The 22,988-nt window shown below is 43.0% G+C and overlaps 2 protein-coding genes across 6 annotated transcripts in view; both read right to left on the bottom strand.

The window, feature by feature from the left end:
• LOC106565195 (receptor-type tyrosine-protein phosphatase alpha) overlaps nucleotides 1-7,164 on the bottom strand; it is a 56,196-nt gene extending 49,032 nt beyond the window's left edge. For all 4 annotated transcript variants that reach the window (XM_014132052.3, XM_082959038.1, XM_082959040.1 and 1 more), the window contains exon 1: nucleotides 6,773-7,164. The gene's annotated coding sequence lies outside the window, so the exon portion shown is untranslated. The remainder of the gene's footprint in view (nucleotides 1-6,772) is intronic.
• A 939-nt stretch (nucleotides 7,165-8,103) lies between these two features.
• On the bottom strand, nucleotides 8,104-22,678 carry idh3b (isocitrate dehydrogenase (NAD(+)) 3 non-catalytic subunit beta). 2 transcript variants are annotated; one of them, XM_082959037.1, is made up of 11 exons: nucleotides 22,572-22,678; nucleotides 17,230-17,409; nucleotides 16,169-16,289; nucleotides 16,006-16,066; nucleotides 15,748-15,880; nucleotides 14,406-14,539; nucleotides 12,679-12,781; nucleotides 12,456-12,602; nucleotides 12,218-12,312; nucleotides 12,076-12,136; nucleotides 8,104-8,660 (listed from the first exon to the last, which is right to left on the bottom strand). In XM_082959037.1, the coding sequence occupies exons 1-11, from the start codon at nucleotides 22,614-22,616 to the stop codon at nucleotides 8,583-8,585; spliced, it is 1,158 nt and encodes a 385-aa protein (XP_082815163.1). In that variant the 5' UTR covers nucleotides 22,617-22,678; the 3' UTR covers nucleotides 8,104-8,582. The 2 variants fall into 2 exon arrangements, with proteins under 2 accessions (XP_082815163.1, XP_082815162.1); XM_082959036.1 differs by lacking the exon at nucleotides 8,104-8,660 and adding an exon at nucleotides 10,851-11,231.
• Nucleotides 22,679-22,988: the final 310 nt, after the last annotated feature.

The raw sequence follows: 22,988 nt of genomic DNA, 5'->3' as shown, positions 1-22,988 counted from the left end.
ATATAGGACTGTTATATCGTTTTATAGATGCACCTCTCCTGAATCGAACCACGTTGTCAGATTTCAAAAAGGCTTTACAGCAAAAGCAAAACATTAGATTATGTTAGAGGAGTATATCGTAAAAGTAGCCACATAGCCATTTTCCGACCAACCACATGCATCACAAATAACCAAAAAACAGCTAAATGCAGCACTAACCTTTGACAATCTTCATCAGATGACACTCCTAGGACATCATGTTACACAATACATGCATTCTTTTGTTCGATAAAGTTCATATTTATATATAAAAACAGCATTTTACATCGGCGCGTAACGTTGTCTAACTATTTTCCCTCAAATGCGTCCGGTGAAACAGCGCTACAATTTACTAAATTACTATTCGAAAACATTTTTCAAATGTAATATTGTCATTCTAAGATTTATAGATTAGCATCTCTTGAAAGCACCTGCAATGCCAGATTTAAAAATAACTTTACTGGGTAATCACACTTTGCGATAAAAGAGGATGTGATACTCAGAAAAATAGGCTACCGTTACAGGTCAGCGCCATCTTGGAACAATCGCATATCAAATCTACTCTTGTATACTATTGTCAATAATCCCTTACCTTTGATTATCTTCATCAGAAAGCACTTCCAGGAATCCCAGGTCCACAACAAATGTATTTTCGTTCGAAAAAGTTCATCCTTTACGTCCCAATAGCTTGTTCTTGTTAGCGCGTTCTGAAGGCTGCTCCAAAAGCTCCGTCGGCCGCGGGACTCCTCTCAATAAAATGCATTTTCTTTTTATTTAGGTTCGTTCAAATATGTCAAACGTTGTATAACATAAATCTTAGAGCCTTTTTCAACCAGAGCTCCAATAAGATTCAAGGGGGACGATTGCATTGTCTTTCTAAACGTTTCGAAAGGGGAGGGAAGCCAGGGGCGCCGGCGTCATAATGGTGATGGCCCTCCTCATGTGACCACTTTCCACAGCGTCTCATTCTGTCAGTTTTCACAGTAGGAGACTCAAACCACTTTGTAAAGACTGGGGACATCTAGTGGAAGCAATAGGAAGTGCTCAATGAACCATTGCTCACGGTGTGATTTATAGGCAAAGTGATGAAGTTGAGTCCGCAATTCAGAATTCCACATCCTGTTACGATCTGTCTCGGGGTTTTGACTGCCATATGAGTTCTGTTATACTCACAGACACCATTCAAACAGTTTTAGAAACTTTAGGGTGTTTTCTATCCACAAGTATTAATTATATGCATATCCTAGCTTCTGAGTTTGAGTAGGAGGCCGTTTAAAATGGGCACAATTTTTTTTTTTAAATCGCTGTAGCGCCCCCTATCCTAGGCGACCGTCAAGAGGTTAATCTGACATTTCACATTCTTAAAATGAAGTGGTGATCCTAACTGACCTAAGACAGGGAATTTTTACTAGGATTAAATGTCAGGAATTGTGAAAAACTGAGTTTAAATGTATTTGGCTAAGGTGCATGTAAACTGCCGACATCAACTGTATGTATGTATGTATGTATGTATGCATGTATGCATGTATGCATGTACAGTGGGGGGGAAAGTATTTGATCCCCTGCTGATTTTGTACGTTTGCCCACTGACAAAGAAATGATCAGTCTATAATTTTAATAGTAGGTTTATTTGAACAGTGAGAGACAGAATAACAAAAAACTCCAGAAAAACGCATGTCAAAAATGTTATAAAATGATTTGCATTTTAATGAGGGAAATAAGTATTTGACCCCTCTGCAAAACATGACTTAGTACTTGGTGGCAAAACCCTTGTTGGCAATCACAGAGGTCAGACGTTTCTTGTAGTTGGCCACCAGGTTTGCACACATCTCAGGAGGGATTTTGTCCCACTCCTCTTTGCAGATCTTCTCCAAGTCAATAAGGTTTCGAGGCTGACGTTTGGCAACTCAAACCTTCAGCTCCCTCCACAGATTTTCTATGGGATTAAGGTCTGGAGACTGGCTAGGCCACTCCAGGACCTTAATGTGCTTCTTCTTGAGCCACTCCTTTGTTGCCTTGGCCGTGTGTTTTGGGTCATTGTCATGCTGGAATACCCATCCACGACCCATTTTCAATGCCCTGGCTGAGGGAAGGAGGTTTTCACCCAAGATTTGACAGTACATGGCCCAGTCCATCATCCCTTTGATGCGGTGAAGTTGTCCTGTCCCCTTAGCAGAAAAACACCCCCAAAGCATAATGTTTCCACCTCCATGTTTGACGGTGGGGATTTCAGTCCTTCACGGCGTAGTGTGTTACCAATTGTTTTCTTGGTGACTATGGTCCCAGCTGCCTTGAGATCATTGACAAGATCCTCCCGTGTAGTTCTGGGCTGATTACTCACCGTTCTCATGATCATTGCAACTCCACGAGGTGAGATCTTGCATGGAGCCCCAGGCTGAGGGTGATTGACAGTTCTTTTGTGTTTCTTCCATTTGCGAATAATCGCACCAACTGCTGTCACCTTCTCACCAAGCTGCTTGGTGATGGTCTTATAGCCCATTCCAGCCTTGTGTAGCTCTACAATCTTGTGTGTTTTTCTGCTAAGGGGACAGGACAACTTCACCGCATCAAAGGGACAACGGCCGTGGCCATATACCGTCAAATCTTGGGTGAGAACCTCCTTCCCTCAGCCAGGACATTGAAAATGGGTCGTGGATGGGTATTCCAGCATGACAATGGCCCAAAACACACGGCCAAGGCAACAAAGGAGTGGCTCAAGAAGAAGCACATTAAGGTCCTGGAGTGGCCTAGCCAGTCTCCAGACCTTAATCCCATAGAAAATCTGTGGAGGGAGCTGAAGGTTCGAGTTGCCAAACGTCAGCCTCGAAACCTTATTGACTAGGAGAAGATCTGCAAAGAGGAGTGGGACAAAATCCCTCCTGAGATGTGTGCAAACCTGGTGGCCAACTACAAGAAACATCTGACCTCTGTGATTGCCAACAAGGGTTTTGCCACCAAGTACTAAGTCATGTTTTGCAGAGGGGTCAAATACTTATTTCCCTCATTAAAATGCAAACCATTTTATAACATTTTGACATGGGTTTTTATGGATTTTTTTGGTTGTTATTCTGTCTCTCACTGTTCAAATAAACCTACCATTAAAATTATAGACTGATCATTTCTTTGTCAGTGGGCAAACATACAACATCAGCAGGGGATCAAATACTTTTTCCCACCACTGTAAGTGAAGATTTATAACGCTATTTCTGACTTTTGTTGACTCCACAACTTGGCGGGTAACTGTATGGCTCGCTTTGGTGGCTGAGCGCTGTATTTAGATTATTGAATGTGCTTTCGCCGTAAAGCTTTTTTGAAATCTGACACATCGGTTGCTTTAAGGAGAAGTTTATCTTTAATTCTATGTAAAAAAACTTGTATCTTTCATCAAAGTTTATGATGAGTATTTCTGTTATTTGATGTGGCTCTCTGCAACTTCACCGGATGTTTTGGAGGCATTTCAGAACATGGCGCCAATGTAAACTGAGGTTTTTGGATATAAATATAAACTTTATCGAACCAAACATACTTGTATTGTGTAACATTGCGTCCTGGGAGTGTCTTCTGATGAAGATCGTCGAAGGTTAGTGATTCATTTGATCTCTATTTCTGCTTTTTGTGACACCTCTCTTTGGTTGGAAAATGGCTGTATGCTTTCTGTGACTAGGCGTTGTCCTAACATAATCGCATGGTGTGCTTTAGCCGAAAAGCCTTTTTGAAATCGGACACTGTGGTTGGATTAACGAGAAGTTTCTTTAAAATGGTGTATAGTACTTGTATGTTTGAGGAATTTTAATAATGAGATTTGTTTTGAATTTGGCGCCCTGCAATTTCAGTGGCTGTTGGGAGGTGGGATGCTCCTCTGCAACTGGATCCTGGACTTCCTGACAGGCCTCCCCCAGGTGGTAAGGGTAGGTAACAACATATCCGCCACGCTGATCCTCAACACAGGGCCTCTCAGGGGTGCTCAGTCCCCTCCTGTACTCCCTGTTCACTCATGACTGCATGGCGAGGCACGACTCCAACACCATCATTATGTTTGCCGATGACAACAGTGGTAGGTCTGATCACCGACAATGACGAGACAGTCCATAGGGAGGAGGTCAGAGACCTGGCCGTGTGGTGCCAGGACAACAACCTCTCCCTCAACGTGATCAAGACAAAGGAGATGATAACAGGACTACAGGAAAAAGAGGACAGAGCACGCCCCCATTCTCATCGACGGGGCTGCAGCGGAACAGGTTGAGAGCTTCAAGTTCCTTGGTGTCCACATCACCAACAAACTATCATGGTCCAGACACACCAAGACAGCCGAGAAGAGGGCACGACAAAACCTATTCCCTCTCAGGAGACTGAAAAGATTTGGCATTCGTCCTCAGAAGGTTCTACAGCTGCACCATCGAGAGCATCCTGACTGGTTGCATGATATGGCAACTGCTCGGCATCTGACTGCAAGGCACTACAATGTGTAGCGCGTACTGCCCAGTATATCACTGGGGCCAAGCTTCCTGCCATCCAGGACCTCTATACCAGGCGGTGTCAGAGAAAGGTCCTAAAAATTGTCAAAGACTCCAGCCACCCTAGTCATAGACTGTTCTCTCTTCTACCGCACAGCAAGCAGTACAGGAGCGCCAAGTCTAGGTCCAAAAGGCATCTTAATAGCTTCTACCCCCAAGCCATAAGACTCCTGAACAGCTAATCAAATGGCTACCCAGACTATTTGCATTGTCCCCTCCCCACACACTTTTACACTTCTGCTACTCTCTGTTTATCATCTATGCATAGTCACTAACTCTACCTACATGTACATATCACCTCAACTACCTTGACTAAACGGTGCCCCCGCACATTGACTCTGCACCGGTAACCCCTGTATATAGCCTCGCTACTGTTATTTTACTGCGGCTCTTTAATTATTTGTTATTTTTTTAACACTTATTTTTCTTAAAACTGCATTGTTGGTTAAGGGTTTGTAAGTAAGCATGTCACTTTAAGGTCTACACCTGTTGTATTCGGTGCATGTGACAAATAACATTTGAATTAGAATGTGTTTTTTGGTGGAATGACCCTGTATCAATATTCCCCCCCCCCCATCCATCCCTACTAGACTCCTCTTTGCGAGGAGCAGTGATGAGCCCAGACATGACAAGATCGGGGCAGCCCTGTCGACATGCTAGGGCAGTCCAGGTCTGACGAGTCAATGTCAGATCGAGGCAAGCAGCTTCTGCTTTGCACTTGAATAGTCAAGACATGACAAGCCGAGCTCGGGGGAGAGGAAACTGCATTCTGGGATAGCGCATAGTGGGGCGAGACCAACGCAACCGCTCACACTGAAGCAGTCCAGACATGACTAGTCAGCTCCCTTTGGACACAGCTGCACACAACTCATTTATGATATGATGACACACCAAGCTCTGCCATAGGCCTACTTCCTACTTGGAGTATTGCTATTGTCAATCTATCCTTTCTTAATCCGTTCCTTCCTTTCTTGACATAATGTTGATATTTGACCATGTTATCATACTGATGTTATCTTCTTTGACCCAAATACTGAAAACCATAGTCTATTCCCTTTTTGTAAGCTGTTGAGTGTTATCCATGTTGCTGGCTGTGACCGACAGTGAGCATACATGTAACTTTTATAAATAAAGCGTATGTGCATTAGGCCATATTATATACATATAACATATCTCCACTTTCACCATGATTAAGTCAGGTCTCATGAGAATTAAATAAAGACTCAAGTTGCACTACATTCTCAAGCTTTGCTGCAAATATCGGCTAATGATGAAACACAAATGGCATCAAATGACAGTTGACTCCAGCTTAATAAAATCCCTGGTTTCAAAAGGTGAAGTGACAGAATGTGGCAAATATTCCTGAATGACTCCTGCTTTGCCAAATGTCTTTTCTATGTTTAGTAACCTTTATTGATTGGATAATTGAGGAAGCTACAGCATGTCACTAGAACACTACCTAACTACAGTATGTGGTAAGTAAATACTAAGGCCCTGCCCTGAAACTTTTTGAAACCAACCTACCTGCATAACTATATTTAGGCTTGACTAAGTCGACTCAGGATCCAGTCAAGCCAGAATAATTAGTATGAGAAGAGGAAGGGTCGAGGCAGGGTCAAGCAGTATGATGCTTGTCGAGACTAAATAAAGAATATCTGCTGTGGTTTGAATGGGCCTGGCTGTCTAAAGCGATCTAATTCCTGCGCTGTGGTCGCACTCAGCCCCCTATCCACCCCACCCCGGCAACAAAGCATTGATCAATATGTAATTTTCAGTGAGGTAGAACTCACTGGACCGCCTATTGGTTTTATTTCGCATTGTTACAATGTCTGCGTTCACAGAACACACTATCATACGGACTTCCAATAAATAAATAAAAAAACTATGTACACACTCTTCCTCTCCCCCTTTCTCGCCAGCCCCCCTCGAAAAATGTCCCTCCCTGCCTCCAAGCTAGTTGTGTTAATGTTCTCTGTCGCTACAAACATTATTGTTCGAGCTAACATGATGATAGCCATGGAATGTTATTTAAATTTTTTTTAAAACATCTAGCTTCCCTCTCGGCTTTATCGCTCTCATCACCACAACGATGTTCGAGGTGGAATACTTTGCTATGATAATGTGTGGGACAAACCAAAAGTGCTTGTTTGTGACCAAGTAGTCGGACCTTATTACAACTAAATGAAGCACGCTACATTGTAACTAGTGACAATTTACAGCAGAACAAAAACAAAACTCACCACGACTCCCGTTTGGTTTTGGACAATCCTGAATATTTACAGTTGTGCAATTCCTTTCTTCCTTTTTCCACGTTCTTAACCCCAGCCCCTGTCTTCACACCCCAGGAACCAATAGTGTGTGTGTGTGTGTGTGTGTGTATGTGGGGTGGGGGGCCTGGGTGATATGAACGATCTGGGACAGACCGCCAATTTGGAGGCAACAGATCGCAAGTATGTTTATGTTAACGAATGACTAGAACGGTCCCAAAAATTCCTCAATGTTCCCGAGGGTGTTCCTAACAAATTGGTGTCTCTCCGTCTTCCTTGAGCTTAGGGGGCGTGAATCCCACTGTTTATTCGCTGTATCCGGGCGGGTCAGCCGTATCTTTTAGTCCGCCATGTTGTCTGCATTAAGGAGGGATGGGAAGCAGAGAATTCCCAGTCCTGGCCCCTCCTCTCCCTCCCTCCATAGCGCCGATGCGACATCTGGCGGTGAATCTGTGACATCGTCACGAGACCGAGTCAACAACAGCAGCCCTATGCAGAAGAGCAGGAGTCCACCATCTGGTCATGTCTATCACATAGGCTGGGTTTACACAGGCAGCCCAATTCGGATATATATTTTTTCACTAATTGGTATTTTTGACCAATCAGATCTGAAAAATAATATCAGCATTTGGCTGTCTGTTTAAACAACTAATATTGTACAGGCTTATATATATACTGCCTGGGCACACAATCCCATTTAGTTGACAACAGCCACTTGCTGTCAAGATAGGCTAGTGGTGGTCACTAACCCTGGTCCTGTTAGTGGGTGCAGCCTTTTGCTCCAGCCCACTGAGCCCAGCACTACCACACCAGATTCAACTCATCAAGGTCTTGAGACTTTATGCTCAATTGATAAGTTGAATCAGGTGTAGTGCTAAAACAAAAGCCTTTACACTCTAATAGGACCATGGTTGGTGGGTGAACCACCGCAAGAGGCTTTACTAAAACTCTCACACTTAACTCTGGACCGCGAAGCCAGTTCCACCGCATTTAAAAAAAATTGTTCCCCTCTAGTCGGGGACTGATTTAGCCCTGACATCAGGTGTGTGCAATTAATTATCTGGTACAACAGAAGACTCAGGGTAAGAGTTGAGTACCCCTGTACTAGGATGTAAATGTTTCTCTGACAACTTCAAAGTTCTAAGACGGAAAACAGCACTGTCCCAATCAGCTTTTTTTCTGTAAATGGTATCCATTTCTGGAACTTCCAGATTACTTTAAAATGTTTGCAAGATTTACATTATCAGTCAATATATTAAATTACAACACATTTTGTTAAAATTGATTTTCCACACAGCAAAGTATCAGATATAGGAATATGTTTATTACTAATTATGAATGAACAAGTCAATAATGCATATAACACTTGTAGTGAATAAATAAAATACTATACTGATATAGTACATGTATCTTGTTTGAATATCTAAACAAGGCCCATTCATTGAAGAACACCACTCTGGTAGAGAATGTGGAATGTGACTTACAAGTTCTATACAACTATTGTTGAACGGGAAAACATTTATTTTGGTACCGTTCACAAGACTGAAGGTGTCGTCCCCATATTGGCTTCTCATTTATGGAACCGGTCAATTTCATTGTGCGTATTTTACATATTTCATGTATACTCCTCTGGGTTTGTATGCGTTTGAGTCTATGGGTGTTAGCATGTTGTTGAGCATGGGTCGGGAGGATTTAATCTGTTGCGCAGCTGTTTGAGTGGTCAATGCAGAGAGACTAGTTTGAAAGGAGTAAAATAATGAAAGTGTGCGTTCAAGAGGATAGCTCAGATGGCTAGGTTGGCGATGACAGCTCTTGTGAACTCGTCGCTTGTGGCATAGCCCCCCAGGTCTCCTGTGCGCACCTGCCACAAATAAAAGAGCAGTGTCACACACACACACACACACGGACCCAGTTTCCCCAGAAAGCAGCTTAAGGCTGCTCATCCTTTGGGAAACTAGGCCCTGGTTCATTCAGGAAAGACAATGGTCCTCACAAATATATACACACACAAAACATGACTAGTGTAAGAGAGCCTTTTTCACCGCCAAACTCAGACACACATTAATAGGGCAGAGGAATATTAGCTTATGTTGAAGCAACTCAAGTCCATGGTCTTATGTATTTACTCATAAAATAGTTAATGACCAAACATACTAAATAAGAATGGATGACTCCGTAATCTACATTTATTGCTAGCGTAGTCTATGTTGGTCTTTCAACAGATGCTGCACCACTCATCCTACGCCTGGAAAACGAAACAATGCGAGTTTTAAAATCACACCTTTGATTACATTTTGTTGTTGTTGAGAAAACAGGCCAACACACACATTTCCCCATCTTTTATTCTTCAGTATTTGACCATGATTATATTTAAATACAACAAAAATGTCCATCAGCCATTGTAACAGTTAGGGAACAGGAAAAGTTTTATTTCAAAGATCCAATATTACAACCACAGTCCTATAGCCATAACCATTATAAATAAAAACATTTATGTGCCCAGAACAGCACTTTGAAGCATTTATAATACCTTACCACTTAATGACATACGCCAATACATTTAAAGTCCCAATGACTGACTGACACATGCCAGTCTGAGTCTCTAGTAGAAATGCTACCACTGAGATCATCAACATAACTCCATTAAATTATATATTGGTTTTGGCACAAAGTACAAAGCCAGAGTGAACTCGGGCAAGGCTGGTCGTAGGCTCGAGTTACAGTGGCTTGTTCGTTTGCAAATGTAATGATGAAAGAGCTTAGCCTGACTGAACAGCCAAACACGATGGCTCTCCAAGGTCACAACTCCAGCAAAAAGCTACCAAGATAGTGACCTCTACGATACACATTATGTGTGTTTTACAGCATACACAGTGGACAGAATATTAAGACATTTTTATTTTAGTAACTAGTGATGACTAGAGTATGCAGCTGAGCGACAATGGATCAATAAAAAGGTTCTATGAAGCTAGCTACAGTTAGCCAAGTTCACCTTTTGGTAACTTGTTAGCATCCCTGCTAACGCAACAATATCAAAATATTTGATTGGAAATTCTGAAAATGTTCACCCTTCTCAGGAATGACCTCTACATCCTGCCTCCTTTAAGACAGTGGTGCTGAAATATGTTCGTGAGAAACGTCCATGTTTATGATGACTCAGTGGAAACCAGTGCATTTAAAAAAAAAAATTATTACGGCAACTAAATCAGTCTGGACGCGACTGTGCGCGTAATTAAGGTTGTGATTGAAAAGGCCAGTTAAAAAAGGATACTGCAAGATTCTGGCAGTTAAACTGTTTTTCTACTTACCCAGAGTCAGATGAACTCATGGATACCATTTTTGTCTCTGTGTACAGAATGAAGGTAGTTAGAGGTAGTTTCAAGAGCCAATGGTAACTAGCGCAATGACCGGAAGTCTACAGCTACGGTAGTCTACGCATATGCTACCACGATAGCCTTAGTCCAAGCCAAGGAAAGTCTGCACATAGAGTCAAAGGGTTATGAACGATGTACTGCATATGCCTGGCACGACTCAGGACTGTGAAATGGCAGGCCAGATATCCATTGATACAGTGCTGTGGTAGAGATTTCTCACTCGCTTTGGGATTGGTGAATTGTCCTTGTGGCTCGAAACCTGCTTGACCAATACTGCTGAATAACACACGGCCCAACCAGTATGGATTGCGAGGCTGGACTAGTGGAGATCAATGTAATATAAAATCATATGCTTGTCCACAGCAGAGACAATGAAACAGCTTAGAGAGAGAGGAGGAAGAATTGGAGTGGAGGTAAAGAGAGTTAGCTGACAAATAGAAAGTAGACTATAGGGAGTTAGTAGAGCAGACAAAACAGAGAAGATTCTAGAACAGCTTATAGAAGAGTGCAGCCAACAGCAGAGGTAGTACAAAAGAACAGGCTGACATGGAGGAAAAGAGAAAAGCAGGAAACAGCACCAAGCAGGGGGTGCTCAGTTGGAGAAAGGGTTCAGCAAGGAAAAGACCGGGAGAAAATAGAAGGCCACACCATAAATGGACGATTTGGTAAAAACCCCAAAAAAGATAATTATCTGCTTTATTTGCTTTGGCCAATAATTTTTTAATTTGAGCAAGAGCAACGTAATAAAGGATACACCGAGCGCGTAAAGAGGAATATGAAAAGAAAGCGGAGGAGAGCGCTGCCAAGAGTGACGTAAGTGTTAGTTTAGTGGGAAAGTGATCCAAAACATTAGTGGGGTAAAGTTATTAGGGAATATGGCGATATTGGGTTCAATATATCCAGATTATATTTGGTTGGCGGTCCAGTTTACAGTAAAGGCCAGGGCGTTCAGGGGAATCGGGACTTCTTTAGTACACGGGTCGGTGGCGGAGGTTCCCCACAACGGCTTGCACAAAGTCCCCGGTCGTGCTGTAACCGCCCAGGTCTCGCGTCCGCACCTGGGACACACACACCCACACACACACACACACACAGGGACAGGGGAAGAGGAGGAGCAAAGGAGATGGAAAAGGGGAGGGTACTTCAGACAGTAGTGGACTGACAAACACTATACTTCACACCTTCAGATAACCCGTCCTTCCAACACTCAAATTGAAATATCGCACTTTGCCCACAACGGCCGTTCTGTCGAACAGAAATCATTCCCCTACACTCCTTCTGCAAAAGGACACCTTCTGTGCCATGGCTGACATGACAGAGCCATACCTTAGCGCAATGGTGTGTTGACCCATGTGCTGCCTAAGAACCATGGTATTAGTTAGGGTTAGTGCTGCTGCTATTAGTGCAAATAAGGGCTGGGACGCACACCACAGTTAGTAGGATCTTTGTTACCAGGCAGTTTCTATGGTTACAGAGCTATGTTCCGTCACCTCACTGTGCCGGCTAAAAACAAGGACAATGTTTAGCAGGACTCACACACAGAGGGGTGTATACGACGCCACCCACCCACGTCGACATGCATAATCAAAAGGCTCTCTCACACACACATGGATATGGGTTATCGATTGTTAGGTGTAACTTCATGGCTAAATGCAATTTGAGAGTCACGAATTGATGTTTGGATCAGAGTATGTGTCTTTACACTTTTTAGCTATACATTTTTTGTTTTTGAATTGACCCCCAAAATGCATGGACAAATATGTTATGTTGCAAGAACACAACCATTCAACTTTAGAATTAGTCATACACTGTATGCGTTTAGACCAACACACACGTGCATGCACACAAACCAATAAGATTGAATAGGATGTTGATACAATAGTTACACACACAGATTCTTACCTTCCCCTGTTTGATGACCTTCCTGACAGCATCTGACACCATATTGGAGTGGTATTCCAGGCTGTAACACAAAACATTGTCAGTTGAGATTGTGTGCGCACAAACACACACACACGTCTCATTGGAAGCCGTGCCCACTCACTTGAGGTGATGGAGCATGTTGGCAGCGCTGAGCAGCATGGCCGTGGGGTTGGCGATGTTCCTGCCTACAGCCTGGGCAAAGGGGTGCCGCGCTCCCTAAGAAGGAGAGGAAATGTTTATTTTCAGGCTATTTTACACATGCTTATTGTCGCACTATACTGACGGTTGAACGTCTAATGTAGCAAGTGTATGATCGCAGCTGACTGGTTAAGATGGATCTCAGGCAGACAGACACTCACGGTCTCAAACACGGCGTACTCGGCGCTGTAGCTCTCTCCTGGCACCACTCCTGCCCCGCCGACCAGCCCAGCGGCCAGGTTGTCAATGATGTTGCCATAAAGGTTGGGCATCACCAGCACGTCAAACTGGTATGGGTTCTGGACCAGCTACAGAAAGAGGGTGCATATTTGAGTGAGAGACAGAGAGAGAGACAGAGAGCGCAAGAGAGAGAGCGAGGCATACCTGCATGCAACAGTTGTCTATGATAATGTTCTCATATTTGATCTTGGGATACAGCTCTGCCACCTCGGCACAGCACTGTAGGAACAGGCCATCTGCAAGCTTCCTGTAGAAAGACAGAAGGAGACAAAATCAAAATGTAGAATGTACATGTCAGTGCAATGGTGCCCTAGTTCCTTGCGCTGTAATGTACCTAAAGCCATTTGAATTTAAAAAAAAATAATTAACAGCGACACAAACACTGTGTGTGCGTTTCTGATTCCACGTGTTGATTCGGGACCACCTACGTCCACCATCCTTAGCAGGGCTTGACATTTTTTTTTTTATATATATATTATTTTTTTTACACCTGTCATTCGGGCAAGTAGGACAGATTTTTGTCTGAAGGCTCCAGTCGCTTCACAACACACACAAAAAAAAAAGTCTAACACCATGCACCAAAAAGGTGCCTGAAAATTGTGTTGTATGATGCAAGGAACCACTTTACAAAATAACATTTATCATCATCATACAGAGAATCAGGACAAAAAGTAATCACAGTATTAACCCATTTTGGTCAATAACGATAAATACCTTCTTTTTTTTTTTTTATGCAGTTGCTTTCCATTAGTGGCAGGGCTCTAGTCTGACTTTTTCCAGCGCCAAGTAAGACATGAAAGAAGTTAGCCATTTCGTCTAACATGTTCAGGGAATGCATGTTGAATATTTTGATGTGCAACAATAGGATCCAGAATGAGCAGATTTCTGCATCTTTATAAATTATTTTGGCATATTGGCCTAGGCTATATGCTACATAATTCACCACCTGAGGAAGTGGGAATTCAAAACACATTAGCTAGATTTCTAACCGTAAATATATTGTTGCTAGATAGCCATGTAATTGATCTAAGAGTAAATTCAATGTCCAACAAATTGTTTATTTATTTTTCCCCCCCATTGGCAGGCCGAATAGGCTACTTGATGTATTCACCGCAAATGGCGTGCTCCGCTCCACCTGCGCATCATCTCAATACATACTCTGTAAAATGGTGGTATTTCCTCAATATTGAGTGTCGAGAAAAAAAATGTATACTCAGACTAGCTGAGACTCCCCTCTCTTTAACAGCATTTATACATGCTAATAGCTAAATAGATGTCGGCTCGGGTATTTGAACCAGCAACCTTTCAGCTCTAACCACTAGGCTTCCTGCCGCCGTAGTTCCCTAAAAAGACAACTAGGAAGACTAGGCTATATGGTTTCAATTGGCTCTCTCCTCGAGCAACGGTACATGACTGTACAAACCCTGTTTGCTGACCAAAAAGTAGCTGCATCTGAGCAAATAACTCACTAACTAGCAAGGACTATCAACAACCCGCCTCTGGGTTTGATCTCAAAAGTGCATCTCGCGACCGCCGGTGATTAAAAAACCCTTGTACCTCAATGCAATTCAATAATTCTACTCATGCGCTTTGCAGAGATAGGGAAAACAGTGTGCAACATTGTCTCCAGAGGAAAATCTGATCAGAGTAATTGTTTGATAGTGATTGTGTGAATTTTCTTTCTACTTGTCCATTCAAACAACTTAAAATCTATATACTGCTTGCTCCACAATTATATATTTTTTTTACTTGTCCCGGACAAGAGGGCAAGTGTTAATGTCAAGCCCTACATAAACAGTTGGGTTGGCTGTAGTTGGATAGATGTGTAGAAGCCTTTAAAATTAGGTTGCTTATTTGGCAGCGAGACTCACATGATGTTGGCCTTGTGGACCGCCGTGACCTTGCTGCGACCCTTCTTGGTGGCGTAGTCGAAGGCAAACTTGGCGATGCGCCGAGACTTCTCCCTAGTGATGATCTTCAGACATTCGATCACTCCAGGCACGCTCTGAGAGGCAGAAGGCACAGAGTTCAGACCAGGACACACTTCCATCTGACCATGGTTGGTTTGACCATGGTGTTGGAGTGCTTAAATGTGGTCATTTTCTGCCCGGTGTACACAGGCACACGGCGATGCGGACTGGAGCTTGATTTGGCCTCTGCATGCCTCCGGAGGCTCTGCAATTGCGTTAAACCCTCCAATACCAAGCCTCCGCCCACATTTTCGGATCAAGCATAAACTGGCTTTTAGCAGTGTGAATGTTGAAATTAAATTGGGATCCTTAACGTTACGATGGCGAGGTACAGCATTTCATTGCGAGAGACAGCTTTGGCTCGCCTCTATAGGTCTAGTGCACGGTTCTGACTGGCTGCCTGGTGGCCGACCTTCCTATACTGTGCACCTCCCCTCTCTCTCCACCCTCGCTAGCTCGCCATGAAAGATGCGAGTGTTTGTGTTCTCTGAAGTACACCAACTAATCAGTGTCCTCCATTCCAAAAAATACTGAATCTTACGAGTCAATTGCTGGCGGAATAGAATCTTAACACTCATAAATGGGAGTCGATACCGGGAGTCAACGAACCAATTATTTTGGAATCTATTCTCCACCACGTCATCATTGTTAACAGTAGGAAAAATGGCAGAGAAAGTGAAATGGTACTTTTAGAAGTTAAATGAGAAGTGCAAACTTTGCGAGGTGGAATTGAGGTACAGTAATGGTAGTACAGCTGCAATGCTTAACCATCTGAACGGGACGCACCGTGAGACCCAAACGGTTGCCAGCAGCAGCACAGCTGCATTGTAAATTCAAGTGGAATTCTATACATTTTTCTTAACGTTTTAATGGAAAAAAAGTAGCGCCCGCTTTACTTAAAGTAACTAATATTATTACTCAAACTTGAAAAGTAATGTTATATTACTCTGTTACTCAAAAGTAATATTATTACTGTAATGCATTACTTCTGAAACACGTTACCCCAACACTAGTTGTGATAGATGATTTCATGTAAAGATTTGTGTATTACCCATACAACAAACTAAAACATGGTTAGATTTCAATGAGGACTGGGTCAACTAGTTTTAGCTAGCCAGTGAGTGGCCAATTTCCCTTTAGGACCAATGAAATGGTCATAAAATGGGCAAACTTCACCCACCTAACACCCTAGTCGAGCTGAAACCAACACACTCATTCGTTGTGGCAGTGTGTGGTGATGTACCTCGTGCTCCAGAGAGCTGTACTCTCCCTCAGTCTGCTCTCGGATGATGACCAGGTCCAGGTTGTTGTGGCGGGTGCTATAGCCGGGCAGGCTGTTCACGTGTACCACATTTGCAAACAAGTCCAGCCTACGCCTGAGCAGAGCACAGGAGGGAGAGGCTCACTAATAAGGACAGCCAGCCACACACTAAGAGTTCTCATAACAATATTAATTTATTGTGTTGGATTCATGCTAGCGCTCGATCTAATATGGCCTTACCTAATTTTCATCTCAAAGCCAGCCAGCTCCCCTTTGAACTCCATGGGGGTGTTAATCTTTCCTGCACACACGGAGAAAAGAAAAACACTCAGTCAGAACACACCGATATGGTAAAAGCAGACAAGAGGAAGCAAATCCCCCACAGAGGAGACAAGTTAGTTACCTTTCATGGCCACCCTGTTGGTCTTCATGGAGACCAACACCTGCTCCAGCTTCTCGTCGCTGTCCATGTGCTGCACCTCACTTAGGTGGAACTCCTCAAACTCCACTGGGACGTCGCCCGCCTGGAGAGAGATGGAGGGAAGGAAGGAAAGAGAAAGGCAGGGTTAAGGGTAGAACCAAGGAGATAAGACAAGGGGACGAGAAACAGGATGGACATATCGAGGATGGATGAATAAATTAAGGAAGTGAGCGAATGAAGGCAGGCCCCCCAAAAAATTATCGAAGACTCCAGTCACCCAAGTAATAGAGTGTTTTCTCTGCTACCGCACGGCAAGTAGTACCGGAGCGCCAAGTCTAGGTCCAAAAGGCTTCTACCACCAAGCCATAAGACTGCTGAACAATTAATCAAAGATGGCCACCCGGACTATTTACATTGACCCCCCCACCCCCTTTGTTTTTACACTGCTGCTACTCACTGTTTATTATCTATGCATAGTCACGTTACCCCTACCTACATGTACAAATTACCTCGAATAACCTGTAGCCCCGCACATTGACTTGGTACCGGTACCCCCTGTATATAGCCTCATTATTGTTATTGTGTTACTTTTCTTAACTCCATTTCTTGAACTACATTGTTGGTAAGTAAGCATTTCATGGTAAGGTCTACATCGGTTGTATTTGGCGCGTGTGACAAATAAAATGTTATTTGATTTGAATGGACTATAAACATTATGAATTAGTCTTGCATATTCAGTTATCAATGAACACAGAAAGTATTGGATTGAGCTCAGAGCATGCTTGGCGCATGGTGCTGGCAATAGTGAATTCCATTCCCACATGGGCCACATAATGTGTGCATTGACTGCTGAGACAGGGTCACAAGCATGGGGGTGAGGTGGGGTGGAGGCCTAAGTAATAGCATACCTGGAGGAGAATGTGCTAAGGAGATGAGTCCGCTATATGTCAACAGAGGGACGACACATCCACACCAATCTGCACTCTGTCGCATTTTCTCAAGGCTGACCTGGAGTGACAGTGGAGCCACCATAATGTACATACCTTGAACACCTCCTTGACGGCAGTCATCAGTTCAGGTCCTACTCCGTCCCCGGGCACCATGGTGACTTTGAATGTGGCGTCGGCGCGGGCCGGGGGTGCCTCAGGCCCACTCAGACTGGAGGTCATATTGAGGGATCGGGCAGCCAGCTGCTGCCACCGCGGACCAGTGCCAGTAAGGCCCTAGACCAGGACACAAAACTTAATTAGGTCCACTGTAGAAAGTAAGCATAATCAGAAGGTCTGGTTGTCGTTTTAGCTAATGTGTCTTATCTGCCAGTGGCTATATTCTTTCTTTATAAATCTTTCTATAAACATTTTGGATATGCTTGGTTGGTCATTTTATACATACTTTCGTATCGTCATTATCAACAGCCTTCCCTGTAGCTCAGTTGGTAGAGCATGGTGTTTGCAACACCAGGGTTGTGGGTTCGATTCCCACGGGGGGCCAGCACAGAAAAAAAAATCTATGAAATGTATGCATTCACTGCTGTAAGTCGCTCTGGATAAGAGCGTCTGCTAAATGACTAAAATGTAAATGTAAACTACATCATACCTAAACACACTTTCACTCTAAATGTAAAAATGTTGGCATGAACAGAGACTGTCACGTGGAGTGTACGTCACGATTATCAGACTATTACAACAGACTTTAACTAGCTAGCTAACCCTGCTTTTACAATGTCGGAAAGCTGTTGTGTACCATTTTGTTTGAACAATAGGTGAAAAAGACCACCAAATCAGGTTTAATCAACTGCCCAAGGACCAGGTTAGACGAACCTCTTGATTTCAGGCTATTACGGTGTGATGAAGTAAAGCTGTGGGCTCCGGTTACTTATTACATGTGTGTTCGAAGCACTGCATCACCGGTAAGTTGGTCACACTTGTTTGTATCCAACTAGCTACAGTATGTGTATTGCGGAACGCTTGCTAATTAACTTGCAGTAAGGACTAGTGATCTGTATCTGTCGAAATAACAACTATAATATTCTTCTACATTTGGAAATGTATGCAAAACTGGAGATTCCACCAAGTAGGTGTAGATATGGCAATAGGCTACTTTGGGACATTTGGCAGGGTTGTCTCCCCAGCTGGTCTCCGGCAAGTTGAAAGGACATACAGAGCATTTGGAAAGTATTCAGACCCCTTGACTTTTTCCACATTTTGTTACATTACAGTATTATTAGAAAATGGATGAAATTATTTTTTTCCTCAATATACACACACAATACCCCATAATGACAAAGCAAAAACGGGTTTAGATTTTTTTGCAAATGTATAAAATAAAATTTCAAACATCATATTTACATAACTTTTCAGACCCTTTACTCAGTACTTTGTTGAAGCACCTTTGGTAGTGATTACAGCCTCGAGTCTTCTTGGGTATGACGCTACAAGCTTGGCACACCTGTATTTGAGGAGTTTCTCCCATTCTTCTCTGCAGATCTTCTCAAGTTCTGTCAGGTTGGATGAGGAGCGTCACTGCACAGCTATTTTCAGGTCTCTCCAGAGATGTTCGATCAGGTTCAAGTACGGGCTTTGGCTGGGCCACTCAAGGACATTCAGAGACTTGTCCCGAAGCCACTTCTGCTTTATCTTTGAAGTTAGGGTCTTTGTCCTGTTGGAAAGTGAACCAGTCTGAGGACCTGAGCGCTCTGGAGCAGGTTTTCGTCAAGGAAAACATCCCCACAGCATGATGCTGCCACCACTATGCTTCACTGTAGGGATGGTGCCAGATTTCCTCCAGATGTGAAACTTGACATTCAGGCCAAATAGTAGTTCAATCTTGTTTGTCATGGTCAGAGTCCTTAAGATGCCTTTTGGCAAACTCCAAGCGAGCTGTCATGTGCCTTTTTCTGAGGAGTGGCTTCCGTCTGGCCACTCTACCATAAAGGCCTGATTGGTGGAATGCTGCAGAGATGGTTGTCCTTCTGGGAGGTTCTCCAATCTCCACAGAGGAAATCTGTAGCTCTGTCAGTGACCATCGGGTTCTTGGTGGTTCCAAACTTTTTCCATTTAAGATTGATGGAGGCCATTGTGTTCTTGAGGACCTTCAGTGCTGCAGAAATGTTTTGGTACCCTTCCCCAGATCTGTGCCAACACAATCCTGTTTCGAAGCTCTACGGACATTTCCTTTGTCCTCATGGCTTAGTTTTTGCTCTGACATGCACTGTCAACTGTGGGACCTTATAAAGACAGATTATTGCCTTTCCAAATCATGTCCAATCAACTGAATGTACCACAGGTGGACTCCAATGAAGTTGTAGAAACATCAAGGATGATCAATGGAAACAGGATGCTCCTGAGCTCAATTTCGAGTCTCATAGCAAAGGGTCTGAATACTTATGTAAATATGGTAGTTCATTTTCTTTTTTACATTTTTTAAATCCATTTTAGAATAAGGCTGTAACGTAACAAAATGTGGAAAAAGTCATAGGTCCTGAATACTTTCCAAATGCACTGTATAGGCAAGCCAACAAGAATCAACTTTTCTAAATACTTAGAACAAAAATATAAAACGACATGTAAAGCAGTGGTTTCATGAGCTGAACTAAAAGATCCCTGATATTTTCCATATGCACAAAAAGCTCCTCTCTCTCAAATTGTGTGCACAAATTTGGTTACATCCCTGTTAGTGATAATTTCTCCTTTGTCAAGATAATCCATCCCCTTGACAGGTGTGGCACATCAACAAGCTGATTAAACAGCATCATTATTCAACAGGTGCACCTTGTGCTGGGGGCAATAAAAGGCCACTAAAATGTGCAGTAGTCATGACAACAGAATGCCGCAAGTTAAGGGAGCGTGCGATTGGCATGCTGACTGCAGTAAATGTCCACCGGAACTGTTGCCAGAGAATATAATATTCAATCCTCTACCATAAGACGCCTTCAACGTCATTTTAGAGAATTTGGCAGCACGTCCAACCAGCCTCACAACCGCTGGCCACGTGTATGGGGTCGTGTGGACGAGAGGTTTGCTGATGTCAACATTGTGAACAGGGTTCCCCATGGTGGCGGCGGGGTTTGGCATAAGCTACGGACAACGAACACAATTTCATTTTAAATCGATGGCAATTTGAATAAACAGAGATACCGTGACGAGATCCTGAGGCCCATTGTTGTGCCATTCATCTGCCGTCATGACCTTATGTTTCAGCATGATAATGCACAGCCACATGTCGCAAGGATCTGTACACAATTCCTGAAAGCTGAAAATGTCCCCATTCTTCCATGGCCTGTATACTCACCAGATATGTCAGACATTGAGCATGTTTGGGATGCTCTGGATCAACGTGCATGACAGCGTGTTCCAGTTCTCGCCAAAATTCAGCAACTTCGGGCAGCCATTGATGAAGAGTCAGACAACATTCCACAGGCCACAATCAATAGTCTGAACAACTATGCGAAGGAGATGTTTCATGCTGCGTGAGGCAAATGGTGGTCACACCAGATACTGACTGGTTCTCTGATCCACAATCCTACCTTTATTTTTAAGCTGTCTGTTACCAACAGATGCATATCTGTATTCCCAGTCATGTGAAATCCATAGATTTGCATCTAATGAATTTTTTTAATTGACTGATCTTCTTATATGAACTGTAACTCAGTGAAATCGTTGAAATATAGTTACATGACATATCTAAGAGTAGCAAATTAGATTAATTTATCTCGCTAGCCAGCCAGCTAACATCAGCTTACGGTAGTATACTGTCTGTGTTAGCAGGTCGGGTAAGAAATTAGTGGCAGAATAAGTATTATGCAAATAATTTGTTGTTGTGACAGTAAAGTATGTTAATAACGACATGTGAGGCTGCTGAGGAGGTTCATTGAAGATGACCAACAAAAAAACACCAAAAAAACGTGTCAGTTTACTTAGGAAGCCGCCAAAATTAGGCTAATTACATGGGAGTAACCTACTGCTATACACCTACTCAGCACATTTAAGTCCATTTGCACATTTTTCATGCGACTGAAATGCGGTAATGATAAATAGCTTAATAGCCTACAGTTCTTGGAATCCGTTTTAACTGTGATAGGCTCATGTTTTACCGGTACTGCATTACCCCAATACTTGTTTTGTACTGGTCCATAACTGTACTGACTTAATTTCACCCCTGGGTTTAACCTACTAACCTAATATGCCAGACATACACTACACGATTTTGCCACGTTTATGCAGTCCCAGACTAATTTTCATGGTCGAGGTGAAATCCTATGAACTTGGGCTAGGATCAGTATGTCGGGACTCGCTTAGTTTGACTTTGGTTAAAGACGCACCGACGATGGCTGTTCCATTTTCTAGACCCCTGATGGATGTCCAGATAATTTTCTGACATGTCAGAAGTCTTGGTCATGTATCTTGCGCTATGAGCAGTGTTTCGAAGCGATTGGGCAAGGACCGCTGCCAATAGCCAATGAGCACTCAGTATTTGAGACCAAAACAATGATAGCGAAGAGAATAGCGACAACACCCACCGTGTGGACAGAGGTGATAGAAGACAGATTAGTGGGGCTGTGGAGAACGCGGCTGCCTTTTCAATGGGCGAGTTCATTTTCCATGGCCCGGTGCCACGGATGAGCAGCGTTCATTAATTTTAGACAATTCCATTGGTCCTTAAGTAAAACCTCCACCCACATGGGGCACGGGCCATGCAAAACTAACTCCACCAAAAATATATGAATTAATATTATGAAATTAAGTCCATATTCTGAGCCTCTGACTCTATGTTGCTACATACTAATAAAAGCAGCTCAGTTTGCATTTAGGAATTTTTTCCCTCTGACAACTAAGAAAACGCAGGGGGGTGAACTAGACTAGGTTATCATCTTAGCGTAACGTGAGCACCCACGTCCTGGGTTTGAAGATGGATGGAAGTTGTTCAAATGTTACAAATCGTGTAACGTTACTAGTGTATGCCCAGCATAACTGAAGCTGTGGTCTGATGCTGATAACCATGAGGTATCAATCCGTTAGCAGGTTGTTCACTGATACGTTGTTAGATTGCTGGTTAACGTTAGTGACAACATTCAATGGCATGTGAATGCGACATCCATACAATTTCAACCTGGCTGCGTATCTTAATTAGCTTGGTAGGTAACCGACTAGCCGTATCGTAGCTATGATAACTAACATTAGCTTTCTGGCTGTACCAGTACTAGGAGCTAGCCAGCTATGGACATTAGCCTGTCGCATTACCATTGGTGACTAACGTTATAAACTGCTTAATATAAATTCCCCTAACAAAACATTGGTAGTCATCAATAACACATACGAAAAGTTTTACGCCACACGAAACACTTTGTCCACAATTTGATGGCTGTAAACATAATCTACCGACTCACCTTGGCCAATGTTACAAGGCTTCCTCTCAAGGCGGCAGCCATCATGATCCACAAACCAGAAAGAATGTGGAGGAAATGTATTCTTCTTCGATGAGGTTTAAGCGCAGTTGGCATCCAATAAATGTTGTATTACCGCCACCTACTACACTGGAGTACAACTTCCTTACACTTTGCTTGAAAAAATGAATTGTATTTTTTTATTTATTGAACCTTTATTTAACCAGGTAGGCAAGTTGAGAACAAGTTCTCATTTACAATTGCGACCTAACCAAGCTAAAGCAAGCAGTTTGACACATACAACAACACAGAGTTACACATGGAGTAAAACAAACATACAGTCAATAATACAGTAGAAAAATAAGTCTATATACAAAGTGAGCAAATGAGGTGAGATAAGGGAGGTTAAGGCAAAAAAAG

The sequence above is a fragment of the Salmo salar genome, chromosome 12 (assembly GCF_965601325.2).
Source record: "Salmo salar chromosome 12, fSalSal1, whole genome shotgun sequence".
NCBI classification, from domain to species: domain Eukaryota; kingdom Metazoa; phylum Chordata; class Actinopteri; order Salmoniformes; family Salmonidae; genus Salmo; species Salmo salar.
The sequence above is the reverse complement of the archived record's forward strand: the minus strand, read 5'-3'. Positions and strand labels throughout refer to the sequence as shown.